The sequence below is a fragment of the Euleptes europaea genome, chromosome 2 (assembly GCF_029931775.1).
Source record: "Euleptes europaea isolate rEulEur1 chromosome 2, rEulEur1.hap1, whole genome shotgun sequence".
NCBI classification, from domain to species: Eukaryota; Metazoa; Chordata; class Lepidosauria; order Squamata; family Sphaerodactylidae; genus Euleptes; species Euleptes europaea.
Genome location: NC_079313.1, coordinates 48,966,090 through 48,982,746, shown reverse-complemented (window position 1 = coordinate 48,982,746; position 16,657 = coordinate 48,966,090). Strand labels below are relative to the sequence as shown.

Sequence of the window (16,657 nt, the reverse complement as noted above, 5' to 3'; positions counted from 1 at the left end):
CACTTGCACAAGAGCTCTAGTGCAACTGGAAACTTGTGCTGGCTCCAACCCAATATCTGTAGTGAACAGTGGACTTGGACTAGAGATTTTAGAATTTCTGCTCAGATATTGGTAAAGTAATGATCTCTCAACTGGAGGACAACTTCGTGTACACTACCTAGATGGATGTCAGATGTAGTACCTTAAAGAAGGTAGCAAGGAGAGGCAAAAGCAGTAGAAGACAAGGGTGACCTGTTGCCAGCAAGAGTAGGTCTCCCGGTTGCTCAGACCAGTAAGCAAGCCTGGTCCAGAAAGCCTTTATGGAGGGGTAAGGGATATAATTGGATCTATCCTACTCCACTAGCGTAGCTGGTCTCCCCTAAAATCTTCTCTTCTGCCCAGAACTAACAAGAAAGCACAGAGGCTGAACCCTTACCGAACTATAGGTTTCAGTGCTAATAATGTTATCCAGAATACAAGTAAAACATACTGGAAGTGTTTTTCTAAAAAAAAAAAATTAAATCAAACAAGGATTTTATGAAGTCTTGCTGCCTAAGCAGTTCCCTTCCTATAGAAATCCAATGGGTACATTTGAAGTTCCAGTTTGCCAGTATACAAATCTAAATGTTGGGACTGCAAACAAGCTACAATTTCAGGTTACTGCAAATTATACCAAGTATGTGCAAATGCATCCAGGTGTTTTGTTTTTTCCCCACGCAAGGACTTCTCCCCATATTGCAACCTTCCAAAATTCAAAATTTGCCTGATATTAGTCTACAGACTTAAAACCCACTGTTACGTAGGCTGTCTTGTGTGTGTAAAGTGCCGTCAAGTCGCAGCCGACTTATGGCAACCCCTTTTGGGGTTTTCATGGCAAGAGACTAACAGAGGTGGTTTGCCAGTGCCTTCCTCTGCACAGCAACCCTGGTATTCCTTGGCGGTCTCCCATCCAAATACTAACCAGGGCTGACCCTGCTTAGCTTCTGAGATCTGACGAGATCAGGCTAGCCTGGGCCATCCAGGTCGCCAAATTGGCAAAGTCAGATGTATTTCATCTCTGAACTAACATATTTGAAGCAGTCCTTCACAGTATTTAAAACTCCAGACACACCAACTCTATCTTCAATAAGAAATATACCACGTTACAGACAATTTAATTTTCTTTTAACCCTTTTTATTTAGAGATATATTCTTGGTAAGGAGATATACCATGAGGAAAGCAATTTCACTGGCTGTGAGGTATGTATATTCTCCACCAAAATACTCCTCACATCTCAACTGCTTTTATAACTTTATTTACACTCAAAACAATATCAATGCATTTCCTTGGCTTAACTACAGTATTAGTCACCCTACATGAATAAAATGAAACATTACTTGCATACAGAACCAGTTTTCAAAAAGGAATTTGCTTAATTGTTGAAAAGTGACATTTCACTTTTTTAACAGCCAATATTGATTGTGATCAAGACACCTGCACCATATTTTCCATCCTCACAGCACATTTATTTCAATAATTCTGTAAATAGGTCCTTATCATGAGCATAGTGTTACAGTTTTCATACATATAATTACATCCAAAACAAGTTCTAAAATTTGAATTGTAAACATTCTCTTCATATGTAGAAACTTTTCTATTTGTGATCAATGGGGTTATGAGTTCTTTAAGCAACTGTAAAATAAAAAGTGTTGGCTTTGCCGTGTAGTACATTTCTACAGTATGAACTAAAAGAGGAGGCAAAAGTAACTCATCTCTATAAGCAAAGCTAAACAGAAAGGGACTTGTTAACAAAACAAAGTATTGTATTAAAGAAAACTTGAGTTTGTGATGCAACAAAAGGATATATACCATTATAGCTGACAAAGTTGGAGGTAGCAGGGATGCACCATTTTATTGTCAGTGAGAAACGCAAGTGAAGTAAAGAATATTTCCTTACCACAAATAGTTTCCAGTACTATATACATAGTTTTTAGAAATTTGTTTAACAAGTTTCCCTCCACTTTTAGTACAAAAGAGTCTTGTGTGATTAAAAAACACTTACACAGCTAGATAGAATAGTACTAATTGCCCTATTTGAATGGAACAGTCTCTTGAACTATGAAGTACATGATATTTAATGCCCTAAATTGAGTAAGTTGCATTAGCATTTCTTGGTATTGTACAAAACACTACATACATACAAACAAAATATAATATTTTACTAAGCAAGGGGATTTTTGTTTAATAAACAGAGCATTGATTTCGGTAACACTGTAAAGAACGTTTTCTTTTCATAAAACCAGTCTTAAGTACCCATGTGCAACAATTTAAAAATGGCTGCTTACATGTAATGGGCTTGTATCAATAGTGAACACAGTAATTGACAAAAAAACTTAGTAAACTTTAAAAACACATCTTCCACTCTATATAAAATATAAAGACTACTTACGGTAATTGTTTTAAGTACTCAATTGTTTGGATGTTAACTATTGTTCTTTGCCCCATTTTCCTGCTTTAGGTTTTATAAACAGATAATTTATTTTAACTTTAAAAAAACTAACCAAAGTATTTCAAATATACATCCAATGCAAATGTAAAGTGTTTCCATGTCCTATGAAGCTGCTTCAGCCATCAGGATAGAAAATGAAGTTTCAGTCATTGAGGCAGGTTTTTTAAGCAGTGATGTGACTTCCACCATGCCAGCCCCAGTCCGAGGAAGATTTGCGTTGACAATGTGGCGCTGCAGGTGCTTTATCCAATCTTCCTGAACAGACAAGGGACCTCGAAAGACCAAACCACAAAACCTGTGTAGAGTTTAAAAGCATCCAAATAAGGCACATTAGTATGCGATAAAGACAGTGAGTTAACAAAATAACTACAGGAAAAGTATACTTATGGTTCCTTAATTGTAAACAGACTTTCTGCGTATGCACCTAACAATTTTTCATGTAATTTCAAACATCCTGAAACCATACAAAAGAAAAGACTATACACCACAAATTATACATCACACATTACATGTTATAGTTAGTAGTTAACTCCCAGTGATATTCAGCATGCATTCTTCCCTAAAACACTCTTTTTTTTTATTTCATATTTAAAACAGGGCTTTTCTGCATTCTCATTTTTCTCGCTTGCGCATTCCTGTTTCTTCAGTGGGAGGGGGGGCGTTTCTGTTCTGCACATGTTTTGCTCCCTCTAGTGGTTGATTTAATATTACACTGGTTTATGTCCAGCATATCTCCCTGCAGATTTATACTGCAGATTTTTAAGCCAGACATAAACCGGTGTGATATCGAATTGACCAATAGAGGAAGCAACATATGTGCAGAACAGAAACATACACACCAGAAGAAACAGGAAATGAGAATGCAAAAAAGCCCACAGAATGTAAACTGAATTTAATCCAGATAAAATCATAGGTATCATAGTGATAGCAAGTGTCCTACAGGTTAGGGATTTCCTGGAATCAAGATTGCTTTCAGATATCTGGATACAGCTGCATCTATGGGCCTATTTTGTCCATCCAATCTAAGGAAAGGTCTTCCTTAGCATGAGGCTTATCGTCTATTAATGAACATGATATGTCCCTAACCACCTAATCATGACTTCCACTTAGTGGGGAATAGTTCACATAGCCAGTGAGATTCCATGTTCAAACTTCCAAGGTTCACACTTTCACCCTACCAAGGTGGGAGAGAAGTAGGAGGTCCAGTCTCCCACGTTGAGAACTACCAGTGGAATTGAGTGAGCATGTCTCAATAATCCTTTTTACTGTCAATAAACTATAGAGAGTGCTTTTTCTGACAGCAAGAACATAGCAACTCAAGCACTGCCAACTATGTGGTGCTGCACATTAGAAGTATTTGAAAGATTCAAATATCACAAAATGTTGCATCTGATAACACTGTGGCGAAGGGTTTTTAACAAGCTACCTGAACTTCTGGGCACGTCAAAGATGCTGGCCTCTACCAAGTAGAGTTATCATCAAATCCTGCCAAAGTCCAATTCTCCAGGTGTTTTATAGACATTGCAAAACCTTCTTTAGATGGCTTTCAGAAGAGCAATCTGCTGAGTTTTCATATGGGGAGGAAAGTATTCTAAAGTGCAAAAGTGCTTCAGGTTCTTTTACACATAGGTTAAAGCCATATTAAAACAGAGGCCTCCATTCTGATTAATCCTGCCATCTATCTCAAGCACACATACAGGATATAGATGTAACAATTAAAACAAAAACTTAAACCAACAATTTCAGTTTACCCATTACAATCCTTTATATACCTGCATCGGAGTATGTAAACTTCATCAGCACCATGAGGTAACGGCAGAATTTTTTTCTTGCTCCCAGATCTTGATCTTGATTTTTTTTGCTTACAATCTATGGCTATTAAGGGGGAAAAGGTTCACATATAGGTACACATAAAGAATGAGCACTTATTCTTTTGTGCTGATTCCCACCCCTATCCCATCCTTGTACTATGCTAGAGATCCTTTTGTTCTCAGCACTTCTGAATACCATATTTAGTTATCAAAATGTTCGGGCTATATGCATGCACAAACTCTTACGTCTGAATCCTACTGTTCAAGCTTTTTATGACAGTGTGTATATTTGCTAAGTCATATCTTCAGAATATTATACTATAACTGATCACACAAACAGCAATCTGTTCATGAATTATATCAATACTGAGTCTTGTGTTGCAACAAAAATGTCACAGTAAGTACTCTATTCATGCAGCTGTAAGATATAAGGATCAATTATCAAATGTAAACTAAATTTTAACAAGAGCTAGATTTGAATTCAGTAGTACCTTAGAGACCAACAAGATTTTGGGGGTATAAACTTTCGAGATATCTGACGAAGGGAGCTTTGACTCTCAAACGCTTATACCCTGAAAATCTTGTTAGTCTCTGGGTGTTACTGGATTCAAATCTAGCTCTTCTACTACAGACCAACAAGGCAACCTCTTTAAACTAAGTTTTAACAAATTTCACAGTTGGCATTTCTCTTCTGGAAGAAGCATTCAATATTTCTATTCTGTATACCAAAGAAATCACATAACAAAAAGTGTGATGTATTTAGTTCCTAATGAAATTAAAATCCAATGACAGGAAATCAGAATCCAATGACAGGAAATTTACAGCGCAATCCTGACTGAGGGGTAGTTGGGTCAGACCTGGGGACAGTGCCGCCGCGGCTGCCTCCTGAGCAGCTTGCTGGCCCAAAAATACTGGTTAAAAATGTAATTTTTGAAAAAACCCATAAAACTCCTCCATAGAATTTCATGGGGCTACACCTGACTTTTCCTGTTCCCGGGCCGAAAGGGCTTTGGGAGCTGACTAAAGTCAGCCCTTGCCCCTGGGAATGCTCCCTTTGGGGCTGGCGTGAGCCCTTGCACCAGAAAAATGCTGCTGGCGAGGCTGCGCTGGTGCCCGTGGCTCACGCTGCTCCCCGGAGACAGCGTGTCCCTGCGGCGGCATAAGTGCCAGTTTACCAGCACAAATGGCATTTATGTCACTGTAGGGGTCACACCAGCTCCTAAGAGCTTTCGCCCCCCCCTTCAGAATTGCTCTACCTGTAAAGTGTTCTTTCACACTTCCCCTTCCCTAACAAAAACCACAAACACACATAAGAAAATAAAGTTAGCAATCTACAATAGTTAGAATTCTAACTCCCAGATAAATATTAATATAAATCTTTTTTCCCCAAGGGGAGAATGTCAAGAATTAAATAAGGTTAAATGATCTCAGTATTCTAATTTCCAAGTTTTCCTCTACTAAGGCAATTTTAGACAAAGGAATGATAGGTTAAGAGAGAAAACAGCCTGCAGTTTCTAACTGGCCACAGGTCTTCTCCACTCCCAACTGAAAACAAAGCACAGGAAACTTGTGATTCAAAATAACATTTCAAAATTTTAAGGGCAAGGACTCTTCCAGGCTCAAACATTTTTAAAAAAATCACAAGTAAAAACCCTTAGACTGAGGCTTTCACCATATAGACAGGATTAGAACGACACATTTTATGCCATCTCCTACATTACAGGAAAAAATGACATATATATACAAAAAACATGTGACATGTATATACATTGCTGGCAAGTCACAGCTGACTTATGGTAAGCCCATAGGGTTTTCAAGGCAAGACTTTCAGAGGAAGTTTGCCATCGCTTGCCTCTGCATTGCAACCCTGCCTGCATGGCAGACCATTATTCTCAGCCACAAGAATCGATTTCATAAAACAGCCAGCTTTCAAAACAAGATTTATATCCTGCTTTCAAATTCTCATCAAAATTATTAGACTCCTACCAGACATATGCACTAGGTGTCTGAAACAACACCAGCAGTATATGTTCCAATAGCAGCTTGTCTTGTACAGGATTACTGAAAACTGTGCACTGTGGTGTATGCCTGATTACGTCTAGATCAGATTACTGCCATGAGCTCATGTTCATGGAGGATAGGGCTTTCCATGGCTACTAGTCAAAATGAATACTGGTCATGCTGCATACCTATTCTCTACAGTATCAGAGAAGCATGCCTATTATATTAGGTGTTGTGCTGCAGATGTCTTGCTTGTGGGCTTCGTAGAGGCACCTGTTTGGCCACTGTGTGAACAGACTACTGGACTTGATGGGCCTTGGTCTGATCCAGCATGGTCTTTCTTATGTTCTCCGTGTGGGGCTGCCCTTGAAAAACCTCCTGGTTGCAGCATTCTGCACTACTGACCTTGACTAGAGTGGGCCATAGGGACCAAATCACTCCAGTCTTGGCCCATTTACACTGGCTCCCAATCTGTTGACAGGCATAATTCAAAGTGTTGATGTTGACCTTTAAAGCCTATACTGTTTGCGACCAACATACCTGAAGAACTGCTTACTCCCTTATGAAACCAGTACAGTCATCCTCCAAGGCCCTACTTCAGGTGCCCCCACCTTATGAGATTAGGTGCTTGGCAGCATGGGAGAGGGCCTTCACAGTCATGGCACCAAAAACTCTGGAACTTTCTCCCCAGGTAGACTGGTCTGTTGCCTTCTGTTGCCATCTTCCACCAGCAGGTGAAGACTATTTTTTGTTTCATTTTGTGTTCCCCCAAGGACCCCGCCTTCCTGCCAATGTTTAATTGTTATTCTTATATTTTGTATGTATTTCAGTTCTGGTTTTGGTTGTTTTAATGTGTTTTTGTTGGTTTTAATGTTTTTAAGATGTGAATTTATTATGTATGTTTTAATTTATTAGATGCCTTGGTGGTCCTTTTGAGGACAAAAAGGTGGAGCACAATTTTTGGAAGAAAGGAAGGCAGGAAAGCAGGAGTTCTGGAACTCTGATGTGCAAATACTCTACCAGAGGCAAAAGCCCTAGGTATCACAATAAACTGACAATACCAAATTATTGGATAAACTTCTTTAGACTGCAAATGAAGTTCAGTAATGATTTCTAATTCATAGGCCTGGACAAAGCAACCACAGCACAGAAACAGCCCTGTGCTAGGCTCCAAGACAAAGTACTGGAACCGCAGACCAAATGTGCAATACCAAGTGTTACCACCAAGTGATCAGACTTTTAAAAAGTCACTTCCCAATTCTGCATTTGTTAGTCACCAGCAGTCCAGCCAGATGTAAACATCATTGGTCAGTTTCCTGGGCACCTCACTCTCTTGTATACCATAGTTATTGGGCTGTGCTATCTTCACCAGATTAATGATCCAGAATTTATTCCAATCTCGAATGTTTTTATGAGAAGCTCCACGGTTAACAGAGCAGACAGGAATGAGGAGAAATGAAAACCAGGAAAATGGCATTAAGTATTCCCAAAGAGTAACTCAATAAAACACTTTCAGCTGCTCAGTGTTTGGTGCTGCTTTGTGTTCTGGATGGGTTTTTAATTATTAGCAATTTTTAATTGTGTTTTATTTAAAAAACCCAAATTTATTAATATTGTCAATGACCAGGCAAAAAAGATACAAAATGTATAACCTACACCTAAAAATATATAATGGAATTTATATAGACATCTCACAGCTTAACATAATCCCATTGACATTTCAAAAGGTATAGTATTTCAATTAGTGTTATCCTAGCAGGGTATGACATATTTTAATAGCTGCAGCACAAAATTTGGCAGTCAGAAGTGAAAACTGTGGTTTTTCATCTATTAGGGGCCTCTTGGCAAAAAAATGCATCAGGTTGGCCAGGGGAATTGTTAAAACAGAGGAGAAATAAACCTTATGCGGACATCCTGGTACAACGAACAACGGATCACAACGTGTTCTGATATCCTGACTCACAAGGGCATAGCCTTTCTGCTACAGGGACCTTCTTATTATCTTCCTTCCAATATCACTGATGGTAAGACCTGGCATCAGGCATGGGGGGTGAAAGCTTTCCTGTGGTTAATAAGTTCCAATTGGAAAAGGTAAGCTGCGGGTAAGTAGAGGGCCACTCTCAGAAAATTTGATTGGACCCGCTCAAGTGGGGCAAAACAAGATGAAGGTGGTCCAAGCATGGTCCCATACAACAGTTGGGCCAGCGTTTTTGCATAATATAATTTGAGAGCAGCTGGAAGATAATGCCCTCCCTTAGTTCTTAAAAAATTAATTCTATTAAAGGCGGATCTATGTCCTTGCTCTGCTACGTGATTGCCGTGGGTTCCTCTTGAACCAGAGGCATGCAAGACTACTCCAAGATATTTAAATTTGGTCACTTGTTCTATTATGTGGCCATTTATGCTCCATGCACACACTTTTAATCTTTCAACAGTTTATCTCTAGATGTTCATCAGCACAATATTGTGCTAACCTCCTCAAGGTTCTTTTGAGGCCAACCGGGGTTCTAGATATTTATCATGGAGATGTTTAGCATAGAATTTGCTAATGACGCTAAGCAGACGCCCAGTCCTGAGCCTTTGGCTTCCAGGGATGGCGCGGCTGCGGCACCTCCAAAGCTGTTCCCTGGCTGCCGAAAGGCTTTAAAAAGCCTTTTGTGGGTTTTTATTTTTTAAATGGGGCATTTTGCCCCACTGAAAATGGCGCCAACACTATTCTTACTGACGGCATACCAGGCCAAAAGGGGACAAGAAGCTCCCTACTTGCAGCTCCGCGCCCCTGGCATGCCCTGGGAATGCCCCTCGGGATGCCTGTGCTGGGCTTTGCGCCAGTGGGACGCAAGCAGAAGGCCCAGCTGACGTCCTTGGGCAGCGCTGCTGCAGCAGCACTGGGAAAAGGGCGTCCAGGTTTCCCCACCGGCATCCGTGTTACCCTGGACAGCATAAGTGGCACAGGCGCCGGAGGCATGAACACCGGCCCAGTCCCTTCCTGGCCTCCAAAGGACTTTCATCCTTGAGGCTCAGCAATGGGCTGTAATAGGCCTATAACTTGCAGGGTCATCTTGCCTTCCCTTCTTAAAAAATGGCACCACTATCGCCATACCACAGTCCTTGGGTATAAATCCAATCCTGTCAATATAGGTTAAAAGCGATGTCAGGAAATGGGGCCACCAATCTTTGTTACTTTTCAGGAATTCAGGTGGATTGTATTTTATATATTTTGTAAACTGCCTTGAGTAGATTCTCTAGAGAGGCAACATAGACATTTAGATAGACACAAACACTACAGTTGTGGGCTTAAGTATCATTCTACAAGATGGACATATTTAGCCCAGACTTCAGAATCTGTAGAGTATTTTTTTTTTAAATAAAGCACCACAGATGCAACACATTTTCATAGCACCTGTGTGATCTACTTCTAGTTGTTCAGTTAACTCAGTTGAAAAGATTACACATATAACTGTGTCACAATGAAAGAAACTGATAATGAATCTTAGGTAGCTTATGCACCACTTTTCTATTACAGCTGTACATAAAACAAATGCTGCAGTGATTGGGGTATTTTAGCAAACCTATTTACGTCAATACATTTTAAAGTAGACACTGTTTTTACAATTACCTAGATAACTGCTGCAAAGACAAATTATAACTAGAAATTAACAAAAACTTTAAACAATTGTGTGCATCATTTGATACGAAGTGTTCACTTACCTGTTTCATTGGAGACAAGCAGCACTTCCCCCCTCTACCACATCCCTCTCCAGACCAAAACAAACAAAATAAACAAACAAAAAACACCACACCATCCTGATTCGATCTCTCAACGTGTTAAAGATAGAAAAGGCACTCATTGGCTCTTTGCAGTGATGGTGTAAAGTATCACAACATGATTATGACAGCACATGCAAACCTAATACTCTTGCTACTGTTTTCTCAGACTAGAAAGAGCATTACAAAGTTATTCTAACTGTTTCTGCTAGTTTTCAAGTGCTGAGAGATGAAGTTAGAAAGGAATAGAATAGTCCTTCAGTAGGATAAGAATACCCAGCTTGCTGGGGGTAAAGGGAAGATGACTGGGGAAGGCACTGGCAAACCACCCCGTAAACAAAGTCTGCCTTGGAAACGTCGGGCTGTGACGTCACCCCATGGGTCAGGAATGACCTGGTGCTTGCACAGGGGACCTTTACCTTTTTTTAGGGTAAGAGCATTGTGATGGAGGGCTAGGGAAGAGGCCTGTGACAGCAAGAGCAGATATACAGATGTTGATGACACCAGACAGACAGGCTTTACATGTCCTTACATTGCAAGGATGTAAGTAAAACTTTCTGAAGTTTTATGAAATATAATATCTCCACCCCAAATCCCTCTGATTTTTGAAACAAAGGTTCACAGAATCCTTTCAATAGACTCTCACTGTATGATCAGCAGAAAGTCAATGGCAAACTACATGACCCAGCTTTTATTTACATTTATAGTACCCTTATGTTAATAGAGAGGCTTTTCCTCCTCTCTTTCCATTTCAAATCTCTCTCATTTCATTGCTCCTCTATACAATTCCCAGATCTTCCAGCCCTGTATCATCCTCTGATTTGAGGGCTGATTAAGGTTTTCCTTGTTCCTAATCAATAGTTTATAGAAATGTTCTGGCATTCTTACATTATGGCTCATTCTTTCACATTCATTAAAAATAATGCCCACTAAATTGTATACAGTGAAATACACAATTGCAGCCTTCTATCCAATGATGTGCTTCGAATCCAACATGTAATGCTAACATTGCCCACCTAAAACCCAAAACATAGCTTTCCTGCAAATTCATTCTCTAGAAATGTCAGTTTGGTACTTCTGATAAGTTCTGTCTACTGATGAAATCTTCATCTTCCTTTCACAATAAGCCATCTAATCTCTTTAACTGTAGCTTATGCAATGATTGCATTTATTATTAAACTTCCAGGCATGGCAAAAACAGATGAATCAATAATTTGATCTAAAGATTCACTGAAAATTTACTACTATTGTCTTGTCAGTACAATCTAATAACATCATTCAAAGTAGTACCAAGTGGGTAAACTATCTGCTACACAGAGATCGTATTCTAGATAATTTTAGATCATAAAAGATGCAAAGGGTGGAGTCCAAATATATGATCAGAATATTATACATTCTCAATGAAAGCTGGAACCAAGAGGAATTACACTGATTATATTTTTAGAATCATTACTTAGAATATATGTCTAACTATTCTAATAAACCAGTTATACAGATAACGCTATCCTTCATTGAAAAGAAGTTACATTTTTATCTAACCCATGGTCCTCTAGAACCTGTTTACCCCAGACGTTAAGCCCCTCTCTCTTAGCATAGTGTTTCCTTGCAATGATGGAATTTCCTCTATCCAGAATACTTTACATGCTGTGTTACATGTTGTCAAGTTGCTGCCAAACCAATCTGTAAGGCACCTGAAAAACAAGCGGTAGGCTGAAATATTTAATCACACTAGAACCTGATACTTTCAATTCATTCTTCAACTCCAAATAGATCAATTATGAAAAATAACCTATCAAACCTTTAGACTTATTCTTAAGCTTCATTTGTGTTTCACTGCATCAGCACAGGAAACAAGTGTAAGAGCACAACTCACTAAATGAAAGAAAGGAGTCTCCATCACTGTAATGCACAGATGCAGTGGGGAAAAAGAGGAGTGCTAGGCTGATAGGAAAGAATCTCAACAAGTACAGAGAAAAACAGTGTTGCTTACCTGTAACTGTTGTTCATCTAGTGGTCTTCTGTGCAGGCACACATGGGTACTGTGCACGCGCAGGCCAGCCGCGGAGATCTTCTGGAAAGCTCTAGAAATTCGGCCCGCTCGCGTCCCCCCTCCCCCCGGGGATTCTTCCCGCCTTTCTGGTCATGTGATGGGGGAGGAGCGAGCGGCCGTCCCTCCAGTTCTCCGCTTCGCCACCGCGGAATTGCCCTGGAAGAAAGCAACCCACAGCGGGGACGGAGGGAGGGATGTGTGCCTGCACAGAAGACCACTAGATGAACAACAGTTACAGGTAAGCAACACTGTTTTTCATCGGCGTGGCTTCTGTGCAGTCCCACATGGGAGAATAGCACGCTAAGAAACACAGGAGGCGGGAGTAAGGTTGCAAACTCACTTAAATCTTTATTAACCCCCTACAGCACTGTGTTCAGGACTGCCGTGCCCACCACTGAGTCGCAGCGGGCACCAACATCCATAGAATAGTGGCGTACAAAAGTGGCCGGATGAGACCACGTCGCCGCTCTACAAATGTCTGGCAAACTGGCCGCGCCTCTGAATGCAGCCGACGCCGCTACCGACCTCGTGGAATGTGCCCTCAAACCAAGAGGACAGTCCTTACCTGCCATTTGATAGGCAATCGAAATGGCCTTGGTCACCCAACGAGCGATAGTCTGAGCCGATGCCCTGTAGCCCTTCTTTGGGCCAAAAAAACATACAAACAAACTATTATCCTGTCGAAACTGTTTGGTTCTATGTAAATAAAACAACAGAGCCCGCCTGACATCCAACGTGTGTAGGCGCCTTTCTTCTTCCGAACCGGGATTGGGGAAAAAGGTAGGCAACACTATGTCCTGAGACATGTGAAATTTGGATACCACCTTGGGAAGAAACTCTAAACTGGTGCGGAGGACTACCCTATCACTATGCACCTTCAGAAATGGGGGGTCATGTCGCAGGGCTGACATATCACTGACCCTCCTAGCCGACGTAATGGCTACCAGAAACGCCACCTTATAAGTCAGATAATACAGAGGACAGGAAACTAAAGGCTCAAACGGTCTGAGCATCAACTGAGATAGAACCCTGGTGAGATTCCACTGAGGTAAGGGCGGCTTCACCGGAGGGAAAACATTATTAAGGCCCTTCAGGAACCTCTTGCACAGAGGGTGGGAGAACAGAGACCGAGTACTAATCCCCCCATGTAAAGCTGAGATAGCTGCTAGGTGAACCTTCACTGACGAGTTCGCCAAACCCCGTTCCTTAAGGGCCAACAGATATTCTAAAACTTGGGGCAATGGGCAGGAAGTGGGCTCGAGTTGTCTGTCTAACGCCCACAATTCAAATTCTCGCCATTTACTAGCGTACGAGCGCCTAGTAGAAGGTTTCCTGGCCGCTACCAAAACCTCAGTGACCCTGCTGGGGATCTCCCCACCTAACCCGTGAGCCAGGCCGTCAGATGGAGTGACGCCGGATCGTGATGCCACACATTCCGTATGGAAATCAGGTCTGGTGTGACAGGGAGTTCCCAAAACCGTCCCCGGGCCAACCTCCACAGCATCGGGAACCATGGCCTCTTCGGCCAGAATGGAGCAATCAGGATCACTTGTGCCCTTTCTGCCACAATTTTCCCCACCACCCTGTGAACTAGAGGGATTGGGGGGAACGCATACATCAGGCTGCCCTTCCATGAGATCTGGAACGCATCTCCCATTGAGCAGGGATCCCATGCTGCCCAAGAACAAAACCTGGGGCACTTTGCATTTTCTCTTGAAGCGAACAAGTCTACCGAGGGAATACCCCAACGGTCCATAACCTGTGTCAGAATACGCTCGTTTAGAGACCACTCGTGCTGCCTGTCCGCATCTCTGCTGAGAGCATCGGCAACTACGTTTGACTGCCCCGCGATGTGAATCGCCTTTAGCGAGACTCCATGCTGAATTGCCCACTCCCAAATAAGCATGGCCTCTTCGCAGAGAAGGCGTGATCCTGTGCCACCCTGCTTGTTTATATAGTACATGGCAGTCACGTTGTCTGTAGCCACCTGGATCCGCTGTCCTTGTATTGACCCTGCGAAAGAAATCAGAGCATATCTTATAGCCCTAAGCTCCAGTAGGTTTATATGAAATTGCTTCTCCTCTGGAGACCATCTGCCCTTAGTATGGAGCTGCCCACAGTGTGCACCCCAACCCTCTAGGGAGGCATCCGTAAACAACTGGGTATCATGGGATGGGATCCCAAAAGAGATTCCTCTCAAAAGATTGTTCTCTTTCCCCCACCATGCAAGAGATCTAATTACTGTTCTGGGGATGGAAAGCATTTTCTTCTGGCTGTCTATGTTCGTCCTAAAATGTTGCAAAAACCACAACTGGAGCGGTCTCATACGCAACCGTGCGACAGGAACCACAGCGGTGGTGGATGCCATTAGGCCAAGCAATTTCTGTATCCTGATTGCCCTTTGGAATCTGGTGCGTTGAAAGGCTTCCACCATGGATTGAATTGCCCTCACTCTCTGAATGGGGGGAAACAACCTAGCTTGCTGAGAGTCCAATACGGCTCCGATGAACTCCACAGTTTGAGAGGGTTCTAGTCTAGATTTCACATCATTAACAATTAATCCCAACTTATGTAGAAGTTGCAGAATCTGGGTTACACTGTCCCTAACCTCGTCGGGGGAGGAACCCACCACTAACCAGTCATCCAAGTAAGGAAAGATGATGATGCCAGATAACGCTAGATGAGCAATCACCTCCCCTACACATTTAGTAAACACTCTGGGAGCGGTAGAGAGACCAAATGGAAGGACATTAAATTGAAAATGAGCATCCTCGCAGGAGAATCGAAGGTATTTCCTGCACGATTCGTGGATAGCCACATGAAAATAGGCATCCTTCAGGTCTAATACCGCGAAGAATACTCCTTGGGACAATAGCGTCCCTACTTCCTGGACCGACACCATCCGGAACGATCGAACCCTGATAAACTTATTCAGGTCACGTAGATCTAGAATGGGTCTCTTACCACCCCCCTTCTTGTCTATGAGGAAATAGGAAGAATAAAATCCTTTCCCCCACTGGTCCGGTGGGATCTGGCTAATGGCTCCTTTATGGAGCAACTGGGCTACCTCTTCCTTCAGTACCTGGGGGGCCTGAACAGCCCGTAATGGTGGATACGAAGAAGGAGGACGAGCAAGCCATTCCAAAAAATAATCATCTTTTATTATGGATAACACCCACTTATCAGAAGAAATAGAACACCATTCAGTGTAGAAACCAGTCAGCCTATTTAGGAAACGTAAAGGTAACAGCTCCGGAACATGGACGGACAGTCATTGTGGTCCCTTCTTAGGGTTGGATCTATTCTGGGGGGATCTGTCACCCCTTTTGCCCCTCGCCCTGGAAGGGAAACGACGTTGTTCAGTGGCAGGAAAGGTCTGCCTATTCTGATTAGCATATTGATATGGGGCAAACCGATAACCCCTGTTGTAGAAAGGGGGTTTTTGTCTAGGTTTATACCTCTGACGGAAGGAGGAACCCGATGACGCAGGGGCTGTAATTCCCAGCGATTTCGCAACCGCTCTATCCTTCTTGTACTTATGCAAGTACTCATCAGAGGCCTGATTGAAAAGTGCCCTCTCATCAAACGGCATATCTTCCAACCTGCTCTTTGCTTCTTGGGGCAAGTTAGAGGAGCGCAGCCAAGCAAAGCGGCGTAGCGCTATGCTAGATGCCAAGACCTTACTGGCAGCATCTGCCGCATGCCGGGCTGCAATTGGTGGCAGCCTAACTTATAGCCTTCTGCTTGCATGGCTTTGGCTACCTTGACTTTTTCCTCCGTGACCTCTGGGAACAGGTCAGTGACATGCTCCCACAAGAGCATCTGGTAGCGTCCCATCAGCGCATTGTGATTAGCTACCCGTAAGCCCAAGGACCCCGCCGAATATAAACGTCGGCCCAATAGGTCTAACTTCCTACCCTCTTTATCGGAGGGAGACGAGTGGGACCCTGCTCTTCCCTAGCTGGGAGGGTGTCAGCGACCAGAGAGCTACTCTGGGGATGCTGATACAGGCAAGGAAATTCCCCTTCTTGGACACGGTAGAGATTGTCCACCTTTCTGGGGATTAGTGGTTATGATGCTGGTCTGGCCCAGTTAGTAAGGGCAACCCCTCTAATACCCTTAACCATAGGGACGGCTATGGGTTCAGCGTCCGGGGTGTAAAGGACATCCATAATCGGGTCCTCTTCCCTAGATTGTGTGGGATTCACCTTAAGCCCCAAAGCCTTAGCCATTCGGGCTAGTTGTTCATTGTAACCCCTAATATCTTCAGATGGGGAAACAGGGAACGGGTCCCCTACGACATCGTCAGGAGACGGCCAAGAGGAAGTCTCTGAACCCTTCTGGGACGCCCTAGAGTCCTCATCAGAATCAGCCGAGTCGTGATGATAAACCTGCCTCGGTAAAGGAGAAATGTCCTTAGAGGCTTTCGACGTCGAAGGGCGAGCAGCCCGATCCCGGGACCTGGAGCGACCTCTCGACGTCGAGTGATGATGCGTCCGTGGGCTTCGGTGTCGTCGTTCGTCTCTATGCTCTGAGGAGTGAGAACGATGGTGCCGGTC

The 16,657-nt window shown here is 42.7% G+C and overlaps 1 protein-coding gene across 4 annotated transcripts in view; it reads right to left on the bottom strand.

Moving 5' to 3' along the window:
* Positions 1-1,128: 1,128 nt before the first annotated feature.
* Positions 1,129-16,657, bottom strand: part of ZNF644 (zinc finger protein 644) — a 69,570-nt gene continuing 54,041 nt past the window's right edge. For all 4 annotated transcript variants that reach the window (XM_056845659.1, XM_056845660.1, XM_056845661.1 and 1 more), the window contains 2 exons: positions 4,241-4,343; positions 1,129-2,763 (listed from right to left, as the gene is read on the bottom strand). In XM_056845659.1, coding sequence (XP_056701637.1) covers positions 2,571-2,763; positions 4,241-4,343 — 296 coding nt within the window. In that variant the 3' untranslated portion in view covers positions 1,129-2,570. The remainder of the gene's footprint in view (positions 2,764-4,240; positions 4,344-16,657) is intronic.